This window comes from Chionomys nivalis, chromosome 10, assembly GCF_950005125.1.
Source record: "Chionomys nivalis chromosome 10, mChiNiv1.1, whole genome shotgun sequence".
NCBI lineage: Eukaryota > Metazoa > Chordata > Mammalia > Rodentia > Cricetidae > Chionomys > Chionomys nivalis.
Window position 1 is genome coordinate 38,918,016 of NC_080095.1, and position 19,509 is coordinate 38,937,524.

General features: G+C 44.2%; 1 protein-coding gene across 13 annotated transcripts in view; it reads right to left on the bottom strand.

Annotated features, from left to right (window-relative positions):
* Ttll5 (tubulin tyrosine ligase like 5) overlaps positions 1–19,509 on the bottom strand; it is a 258,328-nt gene that overhangs the window by 68,575 nt on the left and 170,244 nt on the right. For all 13 annotated transcript variants that reach the window (XM_057782738.1, XM_057782731.1, XM_057782729.1 and 10 more), the window contains 2 exons: positions 15,986–16,181; positions 450–664 (listed from right to left, as the gene is read on the bottom strand). In XM_057782738.1, coding sequence (XP_057638721.1) covers positions 450–664; positions 15,986–16,181 — 411 coding nt within the window. The remainder of the gene's footprint in view (positions 1–449; positions 665–15,985; positions 16,182–19,509) is intronic.

Sequence of the window (19,509 nt, forward strand, 5' to 3'; positions counted from 1 at the left end):
TAAATAAGAGAGGAGGGCCGAATGTGACAAGAAATGGAAGGATCTGATTCTGTAGCGTGAGCATAGGAGACCCGAGGGAGACCTTTGTAGCCTCCTTTCTCCGAGTCAACAGCTCAGGACCATTATCTGGTGCATGGTCTGCAGCCCCTGTCAGAGGTCAGCAGAACTGAGTAGTAATAACCTTGAACCTTGTAGGTACCGTATCCCAATTACCAGGGGATCCAAAGGCACAGTGGCCACTCCCCTACAGGACAGAGCCCAGATACTGCAGACTCCTCCTCAGATGATTCCAATTTGGAACCATGGCAGAGTCCCAAGTTTGACACTGTACTTCATCAGGTGTTGGCATTTCAATTCAAACGGTCTTGAAGGCTTTCTAACGAGCAAGCGCTGCTGGCTGAGGATTGACACGACCCTGGGAACTGCACATGCCATTACGGAAAACTTACTTGGAAGCCCTCTGGGATGCGGCCTTTTTGAGCACTTGTTTGTGATTGGATGGGGGCTTGGAGACCAAGGAGGAGGAACTTGGAGGTGGCACCACTTTTTGTGGCAGGGTGTTTGGCTTCTGGCCACCAGCTGTGGCGCTTGAAATTCTGCAGCCTGCACCATTATTCATCGTCCATAAACTGGCGTTAGGTAGTGTCTGGCTGCCAAAGATCGCCTGTAAAGAAAAGGAGAAAGTGATGGATGGGGAGCTCCTGCACCACCCCTGGTTGGATGCAACTGATCTGAAATCCTGAACAGGGGCAAAGAGGAAGGGACACGCTGGTACTGAGTGTCAGGGGAAACCCCCTCAAGTTGGTGGGACAGATCTGATTCAGAGAAGAGAGGTCTCTCAATGAAGAGTTGCCAGGGGCTTCTGAAAACACAAGGCACCTGGGCACTGAGGGTTTGTCAATACACACACGAGAAAAGCATTTGGTCTCTGAGCTCAGTTCCCGTTGCTGTTCAGTTTAAGGAGAGCTTAATGAATGTCCTTCTGTGTCAGAGGAAAATGACCTGGAAACATGGCTGGGACACTGCATTACTTCAGGACTAGAGGGAAGCAAAGAACCCTGTGTGACCGGGGCATCCTGCGCTAACAGTTGGAGAAATGAAGCAGAAACAGAAATCAGGAGCCAAGTCATGCCTGACCTTGAGGGCTAGTTTCGGAATCCTAGGACAGTAACACCTCACTGAAATAAATTTTAACATAAGATGTAACACTTGACAAAGCTTGAAGTATGTTTACGCCATATCTACCAATGGAAACACGACTGGCACTTGATACCTTCCGCACGAGGTGAGCCCAGAAAGACCCAGAACACTATTTAAACATGGTGAGAGCCACACAATCTGCAGAATGTGAAGGTGCATTTCTTTCAAATGAATGCTTAGCAATACTTTTTCCACTTTTATGTATGCGTGTGGTATGCATGCACATGCGTATTCATGTTTACAGGTGTGTATGTGTGTGTGTATTTGTGAGCATGTGGAGACCCGACCTTCATGCTGGAACTCAACCTTATGCTGGGACTCATGCTCTTCAATTTTATTCAGAGGCAGGGTCTCTTAAACCCAGAGCTCGGTGACATGGCTAGTATTAGCCAGCCTGCTCTATGATTCCCTTGTCTGTCTTCTGAGGTTGAATTACAAACTGGTCACTATTCTCGCCTGGCATTTATGTGGGTTCTGGGAATCCAAATTGGGTTTTCACGATCATAAGGCAAATGCTAATGAGGCCATGTAAGTGCTCGGGGTCTGCGCCGCCACCTGGGCCAGCTGGAGTCCAGGGACCATGCTGAGGCTGGGCTGATGCTGATTTAAGAGGCCTGTCCTGCTACCCAGGCCCCTGGTGAAATCCCGGCCCAAGCTGCTGCTGCTGGTCATGTCTGGGTCCTGTGGTCTCCTGTAGCAGCTGGGGTCTGGGTTGATGTCCACTACCCATGTTACCACAGGGGCCCATGCGAATCAAGTATTGAAGCACCAGGGCTGTGCAGAGCTGGCCTGCCCCTGGCCATGAAGCTGGCCTGCCCCTTCACTGGCCAGGGGAGAGCCCCCTCCTCTACTCTGCCCCTCATGGGTCCTGGGATAATGGACCTGGGTGACCAAGGCACAGGAGAGCTGGTATCACTCCTCACCTGTCAGGGATGGTCCCAGCAGCCTACACAGACTTGGCTACCACTTAGGCACACATCCAGGACTTTAAGTTGGTGCTCCCCAACATCTACACTAACTGTGACCTGCTGGAGCAAGTAAAGGGACTGGCCCTGTGGAACCTTAGTGGCAGGATCTCTGGGAGGAGAGAAGTTTCAGTGAGGGTCCAGTATCGATGGCATAGCAGAAGCCAGAGGTCTTGAACCTGACTGACAACACATTACACGATGAACATTTACAAGTGAGGCTGTGTGGACAGAAGAGTAGGGCTTCATGAGACACTGCAGCTCCCAGGGCCACCAACATGAGTGAAGAGGCAGGAAAGAGGGAGGAGTAAAATGGATTATTATTATTATTATTGGTTGTTGTTGTCTGCTTTTTTTGTTTTTCATTTTACATTAGTTTTTTAATTTCCTTTTTTAAAAAAAATATTTATTTGTATTTTATGAGTATTGGCGTTTGACTGTATATATGTCTGTGTGAAGTAGTCGGATCCTCTGGAACAGGAGCTACAGACAGGTGTGAACTGCCATGTGCATGTTGGGAACTGAACCCAAGTCCTCTGGAAGAGCAGCTAGTGCTCTTAACTGCTGAGCCATCTCTCTAGTCGCTTAATTGAAATTCTTATTTGTAGTTTTTTTTTTTTTTTAAGATTTATTTTTAAGTTTTCCTGGGGGGCGGCTTAAAAGGCAGATATGGAGGGATTAGGAAATGAGTTGGATTGGGGTATATGATGAGAAATTCCCCCCAAAATAAAAAAAATTATGTTTTTTGAAAAAGATGACTCAAGAGGCTGTGGAAAAATGTCTAGCAATTCTTCTCTATTCTATGATTTTGGGATGCCCATTTTTGGGAACTGAGTCCCAGAGTCTGGCTAGGGAGGTATGAGAGGGGCTTGAGGGCTCTTGTGTGGAGTAAAATCTCTGAGCTTCCCATGTCTTGTAGGCAGTTGTAGCTGTTTTCCTGGATTGTTGGAGAGCAAATGAAGACCACACAGATCACTCTAGCCCAGCACTCAACAAAGGTGCCTGGAAATTAGCCAAAGCGTCACACACACACACAAACAGACACAGCACACTCATTCCTTCCCAAACCTCATCCTCAGTTTAAAGAGGAACCCAAGAGCACGCAAGCCCACCTATCTGTCACCCTCTGCGAATGGTGGTTGGTTATGCATTTTTCCAAGACATTTTTTTTTGGTCTTATGATGATGCTCACTAGCTGGGAACGCAAACTCTTAAAATGAAAACATATGTTTAGGTTCTCAGACCATATTTACTCAATTCTTTCTGGCAGAAATAATCTTTCCCTCTTCTGAGCAGTTATAAAGATGTATCCGTGAGGCTCTTATCAGAGTTAGTCTGTCCTACATGTACGGTGGTCACTTATAAACCTAGTTTTCCTCTTCTCCAGACAGCGCACAATGGCAATGGCTGCCTTTGTTTGATCCATTTTTTTTTCTTTTTCTTCTTCTTTTTTAAAATTGTTTTTGTTTAAAAGTTTTTCAGCCGGGCAGTGGTGGTGGCACATGTCTTTAATCCCAGCACTTGGGCAGCAGAGATAGGCAGATCTCTGAGTTTGAGGTCAGCCTGGTAACAGAGTGAGTTCTAGGCTACCCCCATCTCAAAAAAAAAAAAATCAAAAAAGTTTTTCAGAAGGAGTGTGTGTGTGTGTGAATGAGTAAGAGAGAGAAAGCACATGTGTGCACACACACAACCTTGCACATATGAACACACAGGTAGAGGCTGGAAGTCAAGTTTGAGTGCAAGCTGGCCTTTAGGTAGGTACCAGGGATGGGAACCCAGGTCCCCATGTTTGTTCAGTAAATACTTTATTCACTGAACCATCTCTCAAATCCTCACAATTAACTTCTGTTGTACCCACAGTGACTTACAGAGTGTCTGATGCTTAATGAATATTTACACCACAAAGAACACACACACAGACACACAGACACACACAGTGCTATATCAGCTATTCTTTCTTTTTTTAAAGTAATGACTGGATATTCTGTAACAATAGGAAGTCAGAAGACAGGTATGTGTAGTTACATATAGGGTATTTTTTTCCACCTCTCTAGATTTTAGTACCTAGAGTGTGCGGTAGTTACATATAGTTCACAAAGTCTAAACAAGTCCTCTGCGGATCCCAAAGAAAGGAAGTTTACTTTCCAAATGCAAATTTTGTGCAAAGTCCTTCAAAAAACAAAAATGAAGCAGGTGTGGAGGAAATCTTGCCTAGGAGGCTCAACTGGCTTCTCTCTTTCTAGTGACACTATTCAAGGTCTGTTTGAATATGTGTGCTTACCTTATAAACTTAAAAAATAAATTACACTTGCTGTTTCTCTTATTCCTAAGATAACCACACCCACACTTCTGGCCAGTGGGATCTAAGCAGAAGAGCCTGGGTATGGGTCTATGACGGTTCTTTCAGAACAGATGGATGGCTGATAGTGATAGCTGGCCCTGCTCTGCTTCCCTCTTGCATGGACTGCCTGCCAGTGGCAGATGGGGTAAGACGAACCCAATCAATAAAGCGTGTTGAAGACGGAGAAGAGCATGGGTTTCTGATGGCACCACGGAGTCTGGAAGAGCCTATTTCCACAGATTTTTAATTATATGGGAAAACTCTAACACACCTAACTCATTTAGGGATAGGTTAGCTGTTACAAGCAGTCAATTGTAATCCCAATTTAACAGATTCAAGCTTGCTTAAGCCTCAACACAACAGGCATGGACTGTATTCCACGGGAAGTAAAAAGCTGTGATTTGTGGTTTGGTAGCCACACTCTTGGAAAATGAAGTGATCACCATTGCGTATGATGACACACCAGTTGAACATTACCTGTTAAAGACTCAGCAATAGAGACAAGTCTCTGGACACCTCACCAAAGCTGAGGTTAACTGGAATGGGGTTAAAGCAAGCACAACTGTAAGGAACAGCCCAGAGAAACATTGGACTCTATTAAAGGCAGACCTGAGAGTGAATGTGTTGAGATCAGTGGCAGAAATCAGCTTCCCTAGGCTTCCTTCCCCTGCCCTATATTTTGGCTTCAATCCTGCAACTCTGTCAGTCACAGATTACTGGGAGTAATTCTTCTGATAACCATGCCTAACAGGAAAGAAGAAGCAGATGAAGCTCCTTCTCACAACACGAGATGCCCGGATATATACTTTCAACAACACAGGCGGCGGTCTGTCATGCTGAGTGTGCTCGGAGCGAGGGGATGGGGAAGAAATGATTCTACTGACCAGCTCGACACAGCCGCGGGCTTCTGCTTTGCTGGGTGTGGGAAACAGCCACATTACAGCAAGGAGACTCAGAAAACCACAGCTTGAGGGCTGGCATGGCCCCAGGCGAAAGACTGGAAAGGCCCTCCTTCTCCCACAACACGGGGCTTGTGGGTGGGAAGGAGGGGTTTCTGATGGAAGCACACAGGCTCTGACGGGGAAGGTCACAGTAGGTCACAGGGAAGCAAGATCTGGCCTCTTACTAGAAAGATAATGCTGTCCAGAGATTAAATTCTAGGAAGCTTTTATTTTTTTTTTCTTCCAGAAAAACACCGCCTTTGGCCTTCTCTTAGGCTGACCCACGATAGAGCAAAGCTCTCTGCAATACAGCAGCTCTTACTTTACTCTTTGAGCACCTTGGGTGGGGAAGCAGCAACTGGCCTCTATTTGAGTAGGGCAGCACCTCTGTGTGGCCCTTAAACACCAGTTCCAGAGGAGCAAACATTTTTAAATAGGATTTTCTCTCTCAGATTTTGATCTAACTAGGTAGCATAATGCCCATTAGCCCATACAAAGCTGCTTCCAAAGGGTTCCTCTCCGGCAACTCACAGACAGGGATGGTACACTTTCTTGCACACACAAACCACTAAATATCTTTTTTTTTCATATCTGCAAAGGTAGGCCTATCATTGCTTTTATGATTATATATTTTCTATATGATTATCAAACTGACTTAAAACTAAAAGTAAAATGTTACAAAAGTGACCTGGGATAGATGTATAATCCTAGTCACATAAATAAAATTGTAACACATGGTTGAGTGGAATGAAAAAAACAGTATTTTTTTTTTCTTGAGACAGGGTTTCTCTGTGTAGGCCTGGCCGTCCTAGAACTTGCTCTGTAAACCAGACTGGCCTTGAACTCACAGAGATCCGCTTGCCTCTGCCTCCTGAGTGCTGGGATTAAAGATGTGTGCCACCACTGCCCGGCACCATTGGGATTAAAGGTGTGCGCCACCACCGCCCGGCCCCACATTCTTCACTCTCCATTTTGGACACACCCACCCCACACAGGCTGAGACTATAGGCTAACAGTACCATGTCTGGCCTTTTCTCAGGGGATGTGTGTGACTCAGGTCCTCAGGTTTCTTGACAAGCACCTGACTGAGCCATTTCCACAGCCCTTCAGAGTCTTCTGTTCCAACATGGCAGAGGGGTAATTCCCTTGACTTTCCTCTGATCATTATGCAGAAATGGTTTGTACCTCACAAAAGTTCCATCAGAACTCGATGCTGATGCTGTTTTCCTCCTTCAGTTTAGAAGACATTTCTGTCTTTGGACAAATGTGTTAGCAATAAACCCGTACAATTCTAAAAAAATATTCATTTTATCCTGGTATTAATCTCTATTTTTAACTCATGCTTGTGCCTTTCTCTCCAACTGTGAATAAATTACATACGCCCTTTCAGTTGTCCAAATAGGTAGCTAATTAATGAGCCTGCACCTGCTCCCAAGATACATTCAATAGCATCTTCTCTGTCTCTGGGAGAAGCACAGGAAGTTGAACTAAAACTTCAGGGTTGAAATTATAATACTGTGTGCATTTAAGGTATAAAAAATGGCCGATGAAGTGCTGTGTCCAGAAAAGCCTTACTGAGACAGCCAAACTATGGAGACAACTTCCGCACATACTGATGCCTAAGCGGAGAAAGCAATGTGACACGCAGACATAGCGTACTCCTGTCTAGGTAGGACAGTCCCCTATGGAAAAGACACATCATGTGTGGTGGGGACACTTTCTCCACATGCTATGGTACGGACGAAACGTGAGGCTGTGATGCTAGTAAAATAAAGCAGTCAGAGAAAGGCAAATCCTACAACAGTCTATGCATATGAAAAACCCCGAAGTAAGCAAACCCCTAGCAACAGGGAGGGAAATGGCAGCACTGGATGCTGGGAGGAAGCGGAGGAAGCATTGCTCAGTGTGGCTTCAGTTTCTGTCCTGCAGTATGGACACACTTTAGAGACCAGCTGTCCAGGGAACACGCACAGTTAACAACGCTGCTCTGGATCGCAAGAATTGCTAAGAGCGGATACTTATGTTATGTTCTTTTTACCACAATGAAAAACTACATTAAGAGCAGCTGAATTTTTGCTTTTTTAAAACAAGGTCTCACTCTTAGGCCACGCTAGCTTCAAACCCAGACATCCTCCTGTCTCAGACTCCCAAGAGCTGGATTACCCAGTTTAAGGGCAACTAATCCTTAGGGAACTCTTTACCATGGGTCAGGACTGCTCCACACACTGTACATGTTAAACTCTGCTAACCCCTACCTGTCATCTGCAGTGGGCTGTACCACCACCTCTGTTACAGAAGGAGTCAAGGCCCACAAGCGTGAAATTGTTCTCCATGAATATGCAGTTACTGTGTAGTAAGCTGCGATTCATAACCCAGCATGTAGAGTGGGCCACCACATTCAGCTGCCTTCCATCCTTGTGTTATCTGACTCCCTTTCAGAGAACAAGTGTCTAAAGTACATCCTTTAAGTCAAATCTCTTTTCTAAAGCAAACATAAACAAGGCTAACACTGTAACTTTCACCAGCTGAAGAGGAAAACAAATGTCTTTTATGTGTGTGTGCATGCACGTGCACATGCATATACACATGCACACACATATACACATGCGTGCACACATGTAACATGCATACCAACGCATGCACACATGCACACATGTAATACACACGCGCATGCACACAATGCAACATTCACATGCGCACACACACATGCACTCACACACGCACAAATACACATGCAACACACGCACACACGCACGCACGCACACATGCAACACGCATGCACACACAGGCACGCCTGTGTGGAGGTTGACACTGAGAATTTCCCTCTAGTACTCACTGCCTTTACTTTATTAGTAGAAACTACGCATCCCTGGTCTGGAACTCACAGAGATCCCCCTGCCTCTGCCCCCGAGTGCTGGGATGGAAGGCATGCACCACCACTCCTGGCTTTTGCCTTTATTTATTGAGATAGGATCTCTAACCTGACATGGTGGCACACGCCTTTCATTCCAGTATTCGGGTCATTTATATACAATTTTTAGCAGTTTTGTGCATGAAAATAGTTTTATGGCAAGGAATTTTCCACTTGTGGAATCATGCAAGGTCTCAAAAAGTTTTGGATTATGAAGCTTTTGGGTTTTCAAGTTCCTGATGCTCAGTCTGTAGAAAATCAATTAAAAACAAAGCAATTACCTCAGCCTGAAAGCTCAGCTGGTTAACAAAAGGGAATTCACAGTTCTATTTTCAAAGACCTACTCTGTATTTTATTTGCTAGCAGTTGTAGAGAATTGTATATTAGGGCTCCTGATTTCCTAATATCATGCTGGAATCTTATACCTTCTGATTATTAAAGAGAAATAGTAAAAAGTACTAAATTCTCTTATAACTTGAAATTCTGTTTATCTAACCTATCTCTGTCCTGAAATGAATGATTTGTTTGATTTAGCCCAGAATCATATGCAGTTGGCGTATGCGCAGATCTTATACAGACCTCTCTCACGCATTCATTAAGACATTTTCCTGTGCCTGCGTCCATCTCAGATGGATGGAGTGCTTCCTGTTAAAGACATCTTTCATCATTTCATACAAAAGTACTGCTTTGTGTGCCGCCATGTGCGCAGGGACAGAAGCCACAGGCAGGGTGCAGAGAGCGGACAGAGGCAGGTCCTGTAGCAAACACCATCTTAACCCTCTAGACTTGCAGTCCTCAACCTTCTTAAGGCTGGGACCCTTTAATACAGCCATGCTCTGGTGACCCCCGACCATAAAATTACTGCATTGCTACTTCATAACTGTAATTTTGCTGCTGCTATGAATTGTAATGTAAATACCTGATATAAGACCCCCAAAGGAGTAATATGCAACCCACAGGTTGAGAACCACTGTCCATTAGCCTCTGGTGTGTGAACACCCAAGCTGAGGTCCGGATGGCGTTGACTGTTCATCTCAGGGTGGAGCAGAGCAGTGGCAGCAAAGCTGAATACTTCATTTGATTAGTGACATGTGGGGGAGGGGGGCTCCTGAAGCCTCTGGCCTGGCACAGCCCAGGGACTGAGGAGGTGCTATGACTGGGGGCAGTTTCCTCAACAGTGGAACAACCAGCTTCACTTGCCACACAGGAGACACTCCTCACACGTGCCGTGTCCCCGCAGGTCACAGAGGGACACCGCCACAGCAGCAGCTTTACAGAGCAGCCCGGTGGGATCCGGGGATGCCTTTTACTACAATCTATAGTGCAACAGTGCATTAAGAATCAGATTTATAGGCCACTGAACATGGAGACCTGATGTGAACTCTGCAAAAATGTCTGTGACATCCAGTCTGTAGATTCCTGCTATGTTCCCTGGCAGTTTTCTCCTAACACCTAACAGAAATAAAAATAAAACAGTATCATTAGTAACAGGGTTAAAAGAAAAACTAAAAATCTATTGAAAAGACAGCAGTCTTCACAAGCTCCGAATCTGGAAGCCTCTGGAACACGTTTCAGGATCTTGCATGGCTCATTAGCTTCTAACCCTCTTACTAATGAAGGATAAGGGAAGGCGGAGCATGCGTGTTCCCATGAACTCCTTAAGACACTTAGTGAATTAAGCATTGCGGTGACTGGGATAATGTCTAGGCCTTACATAGGTTTAACAAACTTTTTATTTTGAGACTGTACATATGAAAGCCAGAGGTTATGATAGCTGAATTACAACTTTTCAATAGAGTTTTGTGTCAGTAAAAACTTGCTGAATGTGTGAGCTCCAGTGTATGTAACCATACACACACAGACACACACAGACACACAGACACAGACACACACACACACTGTGCTTTAGAAGCAGCACACAGCATGGGAACCAGAGTTTGGATATCAGATGCTGACAGCGCTAGCTCAAATCCCAGTTTCCCCAGTTCTTATTTATGTGACTGAGAAAGTTATATGAACGATCTTTTCCCCCATTTAGGAAAAGGGGGCTAATCGAAGGCAGTTCAGGGAATCAGTACAAATGTAAAGCTTGGTTTGGTAACAATTGATAACGTTTCATTTGGGAATCACAATCCTAGTGGTTCCCCAACAAATCTCTCTCATTATTTTCCAATAAAAGAGTCAGAAAATGAGATCCAAAGAAGTTCCAGTAACCTGTGTTAGGTCATGCCCTGCACAGGGAAGAGTTAAATCACACACCCCAAAGCTTGTCTCAAGGGACCATTTCCAAAGCCAGTGAGGGTAGTTTTCACACACATTATTCCAGTATTTTCAATACAAAAGAAGAAGGTTTAGCTTGGCAAAATCTACAGCATTAGAGTGTCCTAGGAAAAATAAATAATGAAACACTAGAAACATAAATGTTAAATGAGTGAGTTCCCACTTCGGGTCAAGAGAAAAGAGTGTACAGGCATGTACATGCACGCATGCACACACACACACACACACAAAGGAAAAGAAAACAAAAACATGCAACATGTCATGACATTTTGGTCCACACACCCTTGCAGGCCTGCAGGCAGGCAACCCTTCGCCCTCTGACACAGGAAGGCTTTCAGGACTTCCTGCAGGGCTGAGCAGTTGTTCCCTGCCATTGCTTATTGCTTGGAAAAGGGAAGGATGCCTGCTCAGCACCTCCACAACACCCAAACATATAGCAGCTGAAGCTTGAGGAAAACAGAGTTACTTCCTGCAGGGAGCTGAGCTTTTCTCGACAGGTGCTATAGACTTTTAGGAGCAAAATAACAAGACTTGGATGTTTATATGGGAACACCTCCCACACCTGTAGAGTACTGCACACACACACACACACACACACACACACACACACACACCAGTAGCAACCTGTTGCCTCCCTGGGGCCAGCCCAGTAGCATTCCATCACCTTCCTAGGCCTCCCAGATATTCCTACACAGAATTGAGGCCTCTCAGAGAATGCCAAGGTCCTGGCCGTGCTAACTGGAGGTGCATTACCTGTTGTTTCATGAGATCTAAGTTAGACCTGCTCCCGTGGGAAGGGGAAGTAAAGCACAGATAGGAAAGATGACCAGAGGAACACAGATGCAGCATCTTCCTACCCTGGCTCACCTTACTCAAGTAGCAAACTCAGTCTCTGAAAACTGGAAGGGCTCTGAAAAGAAAACAGAGCCCGTGACAAAAATCTCTCCTGACCCCATCACTGCGAAAAGAGACTTCAGCAATTCTGCCTTGGCCCCCAGAACACCCTTACTTTTTTCTGCCTTTTTGGGCTTCTTTTCAGGCTGGATGAGGCAGAGAAGAGTGGGAGGGAAGGCAGGGGGCTGGGGCTGGGAGCAGGACTTTAACAAAGAGTCACTTCAACAGAGACCACTGAGTAATGGCTTTGCCTGCGCCAAGAATAACATCAGCTCCATGTTGCCAATTAGAATCAGGTCAGTCGGGCCTCACCACTGCTCCAGGCCCCCACCCGGACCCCAGCATGGGGTGCTGCTCATGCTGATGTCACCAGCAGTCACTGTGGCCCCGCAAGTCCCCCACTCAGTTCAAAGAAATATGCTCTTGCTCTTTCCTCTCACAGAGGCAGGGAGCCAGGAGCAGAAGGAAGTGGCCGTCAGAGGAGGCTCGCGGGGTGGACACATCAGTCTGTAAGATCCACCTTCCCAGCCCTAACTCAGGACTCCAGCAAAGCCCCCAAGCACCCTGAAGCTCCCTTTACATGAGTTAAGATAGAGGCAGCACCTGGAACAGTGCTTCATAAGCCAGCGCTGCTGAAGCAATGGTCATCACTACCAAAGCAGAAGGGGAGGACTCTGCCCCACTCCTTATCTCTCGCTTACTCAAAGACGTGAATCCCAGAGCTGTGACTAGTGAGCAGAATGTACCCTGATAAGAAGAATGAGCAAGGAGGTGTTCTGATAACTTACTTATGAGAAGGTCGTGGGGCTCTGGCTGAGGAAGATAGCAACAAGATTCCCATAAAAAGGATTGCTTGAAATTTTATAAGAATGATACTAAGTTTTAAACATACAACTTCCCTTCCAAGGGACAGCAAATAACCAATCACACACACACAGAGAGAGAGAGAGAGAGAGAGAGAGAGAGACAGAGACAGAGACAGAGAGAGAGACAGAGACAGAGAGACAGAGAGAATATACACTTAATTCTTTCTGGATGGATTTCATTGTACGGTCCTTGAGAGAATGGCATTAGCATCCCTTGGGAACTTGTGAGAAATGAAAGCAATTGAGCCTCTTCCCAAACCTACTTCCATTAGAAATGGGATAAGTGAATATGTGCTCAACTGTGTTGATAGCAGCATTGTTTGTCATAGCCAGAACCTGGAAACAACCTAAATGCCTCTCGACCGAAGAATGGATAAGAAAAATGTGGTACATTTACACAATGGAGTACTACACATCAGAAAGAAAAATAATGACAGCTTGAATTTTGCAGGAAAATGGATAGAGCTAGGAATCATCATTTTGAGTGAGGTAACCCAGACACAGAAAGACAAGTATCACATGTACTCAGTCATAAGTGGTTTTTAAACATAAAGCAAAGAAAACCAGCCCACAAATCACGATCCCAGAGAACCTAGACAACAATGCGAACACTAAGAGAGACTTACATAGATCTAATCTACATGGCAAGTAGAAAAAGACAAGATCTCCTGAATAAATTGGGAGCATGGGGACCTTGGGGGAAGGTTGGAGGGGAGAGGCAGGGAGGGGAGAAGAGAAAAATGTAGAGCTCAAAAAAAAATAAATTTTTAAAAAAGAAATGGGACGAATAAACGATCAGTGTTTTAGCTGGCTCTTCTGCTGTCCTGGAATACAGATGTACAGACTAGGGCTGCAGGCCAAATCCAGACTGCTGCCGGTTTTGTAAATAAAGTTTTATCAAAACACAGTCAACAGTCATTCATGCACACACCAAGTATGGTTGTTTTCACTTTACCGTGGCAGAGCTGAGGAGCCACAACACAGACCCTATGGCTAACAAAGGTTATTTTCAGGGGAAGTCTGTCAATCTTGTGCAAAGTTTTGCAAGCTACTGGGTTCAGTCTCTAGGGTATAAAGAAGCCCACACTTCCAGTACTTGCTTTCTTTCTTTATCATGGATGATACTGTCTCTTATTTCTGTCCCTAAACTTCTGCTAACAGTTTTAACTGACTTCCTTCTTTCACTCCCAGGTGATGTGTCATTTTTCTCAGGCGTGAAGTTGGCACATGGCAATTTCTAGATTTGTAAGTGTAAGTACAGTGGCAGAGACAAAGAGCAAAGCTGATTCGACACAGATGAATGTGTTGGTTCTACACTGACACTCTAAATCAGAACTTGTCTCCCTGAAATGAACACAGTGGTAATAGGCTGAGTGTCTAAGTGCTCTGACTGAAGGCAGAAAAGGATGGAGGACTTTCTTGGCATGAAATGAAGAAAAGCTATACGGTCATCCAAACATTTATTAAGAGATCACCATGAGAAAGGTGCTATTTATAGAAGGCATCACTACACATCACTGCATGCTAATGCACCCGAGTAAGGGAAACACAAGGACTAACATACTAGTCTCCAAACATCTCGTCTATGGATGCATACTTGATAAACCCAATTTTAATTCTACACAGGAATCTTAAAAAGACAGTTAGCCAAATTGCTAGTTACCTATACTTCAAGAATATGGCTTAAAAGCACAGGGTATTCATCAGATAAATACCATCTCCACCCAAAGAATTAGCATGAGGGAGAGATACAGGCCACACTGAGAATGCAATCCATGCTTCAACCAATCAACAGTCTGGTGGTAATGAAGATGGTCAGGTCTAGCACAGCTAGGCTAAAAACCAAGGCTTGAAATCTAGCAGGACTTTACTTGGAGTGACAAACTATGAGTATCTTCTGAATAAAGTGCTCCAAATCACGAAGCTCAAGTTAGGTACCTAATACCTCATTTGCTGTCTTGCTATAAATCTAAGTTGGTAGGATTTAGTTGCTCCTGCTTCCCCACAACCCTAGGACTTCACCCTTACTCACTTGTACCTAAAGCAGTTGTGGTTTAGAAAAACAAGGGACAGAAACAAAATGATGTATATACATATATAAAACCAAGATGAATGATTTCTATCCCCTCTCCAGGAGACACAAGATAACTCCCTTCTTGGGAGTTCTGCCTCCTCCCTAAGATGGATATTCTGACAGATCTGAAAAAACATATTTTCCATATACTTCATAATTCAGTGAAACTAAACTAGGATAATCTTCACTGAAAAAAAAATCCACACAAGAAAAGCAGTACTCTGAGTTTTCAAAAGAATGTGTGCTGCTGGAAGCTAATCAAAAGCATGAGAAGCCTCAAAATGAAGCAGCTTTTAAAAGAGAAAATCAGCAAAAAACGGCCTGTCCTCCCCCCAAACTTCAATGCGCTGTAAACAAATCCTTTTGTTTTGAAAATACTATTTACCATTTTAGTGTGTTAAAGTGTGGTTTAACAGGAACCCATGGGTCTGTGAGATGGCTCAGTTGGTAAAGGCAACTGGTGCCGAATCTGGCTACTAGAGTTCGACCGTGGAGCCAACAAAGTGGAAGGACAAACCAGCTCCACAAGCTGTCCTCCGACCTATCCGGGAGCCCCGAGGCTCACTCACACACACTGTAATTAAAAGAAGGCTTGCCTGTAGTTTTGGTTAAAAAAACAGACAAACCCCAAAACCAAAAAGAGAGAGCAATGGGGCCAGAGAATGGCTCAGTGAGTAAAGGTGCCTGCCCCAGGGCCTGTACGGTAGACTGGATTCCTACCAGCTGCCCTCCGTACGCACACATTCACGGGCATGCACACGCACAGATAAACACAGGAAAGAAATTAAAAGGGACCAAAGGTGTAATTTCAAATGATCTACTATTATACCCACTCAGGTCTGTTCTGGTCAGCATCCGGTTTGCTGGCACTGCTGGGTAACTAACACGACAGAAGTTTAGAAGTGTAAGGAGCTTTAAGAAAAAAAAGAGAAAAGGTTTGTCATTTTCTCCAATAAAAAAGAACTATTCACAAATGCCTGCATTTATAATTTCTCAATTACGATGCAGTAATTGACAAAACACACTGCTGTGGATAAGTACAGTCAGGTGAGAGACAAGGCAAAGCACAATGGGCACGGTCTGCTCTGGACAATAGGTTTGATGGTTATGTGGATGTCAGCTTGATTAGCCAAGACATAAGTGATTAGTATAGCACACCTTTGCCTATCCTACGGAGGACAGAAATTGGTACATTTGCAAATAAAGATGCTCAAAATACAGCTTTGGGGAACGGAGAATTTGATTAGGAAGCTACTAAGATCATTCAACAGAAAAAGTAAACACGGTAATAAAGGATTTTACAAATTCACATAAAACCATGTTGAGCACTAGTTCGGCATAACCTTCCAAAGAAGCCAAAGCTACAGCCAGAGAGCTACGACAGCCAGAGAGCAGCATGGAGAAAACCCAGGGCAGGCGGGTGAAGGTTTAGGAAACAGTCACTCACGGCCCATTCATCCCCTCAACTATCTCTCCAACAGAAGGAAGATAACATCTTAGGACTTTCAGGTACCTGGTGCCGGGCTCGACTCTGGTCCAGGAGCTGCCGGGACTGAAGTTTTTGTTGTTCAAGTTGCTGGAGGGCAAAATGGAGCTGGTAGCTGCCTGCTGTGGGGTGATACTTGTGCTGCGGAACCACCCCTGTGGCCTTGCTGTACGCGTTGTTCTCCACCTCGCCCTCCCAGGCAAAGCCGCCTGTCTGGAGGCTCCTGAAGGCAAGAAGAAGAGTTGTTTTTTTTTGTTTTGTTTTTTGTTTTTTTTTTTTAGCACGAGTATGTGAACAATCTAAAAGAGATGTGTGTCTACTATTTTTCCTTTATAGAAGCAGGCACCAGCTAGAATAAAGCTACTGTATGATAAATTACCTGACTTCACTAAAGCTCACTTTGGTGTATTTCAATCAGTGCTTTGATCTCCCAACTTCTCTCAAATGAAGAGATTCCCCGATACCCAGTTAAAAGTATGTCTGTAAAATGTGTTCATGTGTGAAGGATTTTGCTCCTATAGTCTCACCTTCTGATAGGGATAAGCCACACCCCTTGCTCAGGAATCGGGTGCTCAGTTTGGCTTCCATAGAGACTGCTCAGTTCCATGCTATCAGCTAACCTTCTTGGCCAAAAGGACCAAAAGACCCAAAAGATTAATTTATTTGGCTTCTGAGAACAATGTCTGATTTTCAGCAATTCCTCAGAAAATACTTCAAGGTGTGTATCCATTCTATAGAGCTAACAGAGCTAACAACCTGTGGTCATGACCCCTTTTGAGGTCAAATGACCTACCCTTCACAGGGGTCACCCAAGACCATTCTACACGCCAGACATTTACATTACTATTCATGACAGTAGCAAAGAAAATAATTCAATGGCTGGAGGTTACCACAGCATGAGGAGCCTGAGGAACTGTTCTTAAAGAGTCACAGCATTAGGAGAGTCAGGAACCACCAAGCTATCACCTATGACACCAAATATGTACATATCATGTATGTACACATAATAAATCTTTCCCAAAGGATTTCTGAACATATGGAGAAATGGGTTGACCACTAACAGAAACATGAATTAAAGTTAGCCTGATTCACAAGGCAGAAGATTGAGTGAAGTAAGATGGGATTACACAGCAAAGGGAAGAGAACCTTTTGTGTGGGGAGGCAGGGAGTGTGTGTGCGTTTTTATTTATTTATTCAGTGGTATGTGTGTGTGCGCGCACGTGCGCACACTCAGATGCATACGTACATGCACTTCCATGTGTGTGGAGGCCAGAGGTCAATACTGAGTGTACTCTTCAGTCACTTTTCAGCTTAATTTGAACCAGGTCTCTTACTGATGCCAATTCTGTCAGACCGGAAGCCCAGCAAGCCCCAAGAATCCTGTGTCTACCTGCCCTATGCTGGGATGATAAGTGCACTCTGCTGCACCTGGCTTCTTCTGCAGGCCTGAGGATGTGAATGTAGGTCTTTATGCTTGTGCAGAGGAACTCTGCAGACTGAGCCTCGTCCCAGCTTCAGGAGACTCTCTTATCTTTTTTCTCATTAGTGAGGAAAGATAAGCTGACTGATGATAATGTGTAAGAAGCTAAGAGGCAATGATTGAGAGGGTTGTGAGTCGAAGGAGGGGCGATGGAGAAAGGCAGTCAGGTTTTATTTTATTTGATTTGACTCAAGGTCTTCCAGGCAGGCTTTAAATTTGCAAACCTCTGGACTGCAGCCCCTACATGCTGGGAATATAGGTGTGTGGTACCATGCTAGCCAAGTATTGGCTTAAAGATGAGAATAAGTCAAGGCAGGAACACCTCTCCTTCAGATGAAAACAAAGGGAAGGGACAGGCGATTGGGCGGAATTATCTTGAGAGCTTCATGTCAATTAAGTTAGGTCTTGTTTTCAAAGAAGAAAATAAAGTTTGGTGGGTACAGAGATAGAGATGGCTCTGGGAGGAATTCAGTAGGGGGGTGAATATGATCAAAATACAGAGTATCAATTAATGAATGTAAAGAATTAGTGAAAATATTGCTTTAAAAATCTCTAAGGGAGAGGAAGTGAACTCCACAGGAGCAGGACTGAGTCAGCAACCTGGACTGGAGTGGGGCTGAGGCAGTGAACTCTACAGGAGCAGGACTGAGTCAGCAAATTAGGCCAGCAGGCCTGAGAAGGCAAACTCCACAGGAGCTGAGCAAACACCGGGAGTACTGAGCGACCACGACCTCCAGGAACAGGAATGACCAAGAGGCACTGTGACTGTGGCACTGACGGCACCACAAGGATCAACCATCTAAGCCTTGGATCCACTGGCACCTGGAAGATTGATCACCAGAGTCACACACAGCCCCAACTACACCAATTGGAGGAAAAGATGGGTAGACAAGGTAAGAACACATACAACACCACAAAAAAGCAACATGATACCAGTAAAAATCTAGTGACCCTAAAACAGCAAGACTTGAACAACCAAATTTAGATGAAGCAGAAGAAAATGACCTAAAAAATAACTTCAAGAAAATGTTTAAGGCACTTAAAGAGGAAATGAGAAATTCCTTCAAAGAAATGGAGGAAAAGACAAAGAAAAATTGGAAGACATCAACAAATCCCTTAAGGAAAACAAAGAAAAAGCAATGAAATATATGAAAGAAACTATTCAAGACTTGAAAACTAAAATATAGACAATAAAGAAAACACAAGCTGAGGGAATTATAGAAACAGAAATAATGAGAAAATGATCAGGAACCACAAATGCAAGCATAAACAGCAGAATACAAGAGATGGAAGAGAGAATCTCAAGCACTGAAGATACAATAGAGGAAATAGACTCATCAGTCAAAGAAAACATTAACTCTAACAAAACCTTAACACAAAATATCCAGGATATATGAGACATCATGAAAAGGCCAAACCTAAAACTAATAGGTATAGAAGAAGAAGTTCAACTCAAAAGCACAGAAAATATATTTAACAAAATCATAGAAGAAAACCTAAAGACAGATATGCCTATGAAGATACAAGAAGCTTACAGAAAACCAAATAAACTGGATCAAAAAAAAAAAACCCAAACCCCCCCCAAAACAAAAAAAGTCCCTCACCTCATAATAATCAAAGCGCTAAACATACAGAATTAAAAAAAAAAAAAGCCAGGCAGTGGCGGCACACACCTTTAATTCTAGCATTCGGGAGGCAGAGGCAGGAGGATCTCTGTGAGTTCGAGGCCAACCTGGTCTACAAGAGTTAGTTCCAGGACAGGCTTCAAAGCTATAGAGAAACTGTCTCGAAAAACCAAAAAAAAAAAAAAAAAAAGCCAAGTTACATAAAAAGGTAGACCTATCAGAATTACACCTGACTTCTAAATGGAGACAATGAAAGCCAGAAGGTCCTGGTCAAGCGTCATGTAGACATTAAGAGACCACAGATGCCAGCCCAGACTACTGTACTCAGCAAAACTTTCAATTACCATAGAAAACAAAACAAGATATTCCATGACAAAACCAGATTTGACCAATACCTAGTCACAAACCCAGCCCTACACAAAGTACTAGAAGGAAAGCTGCAACCC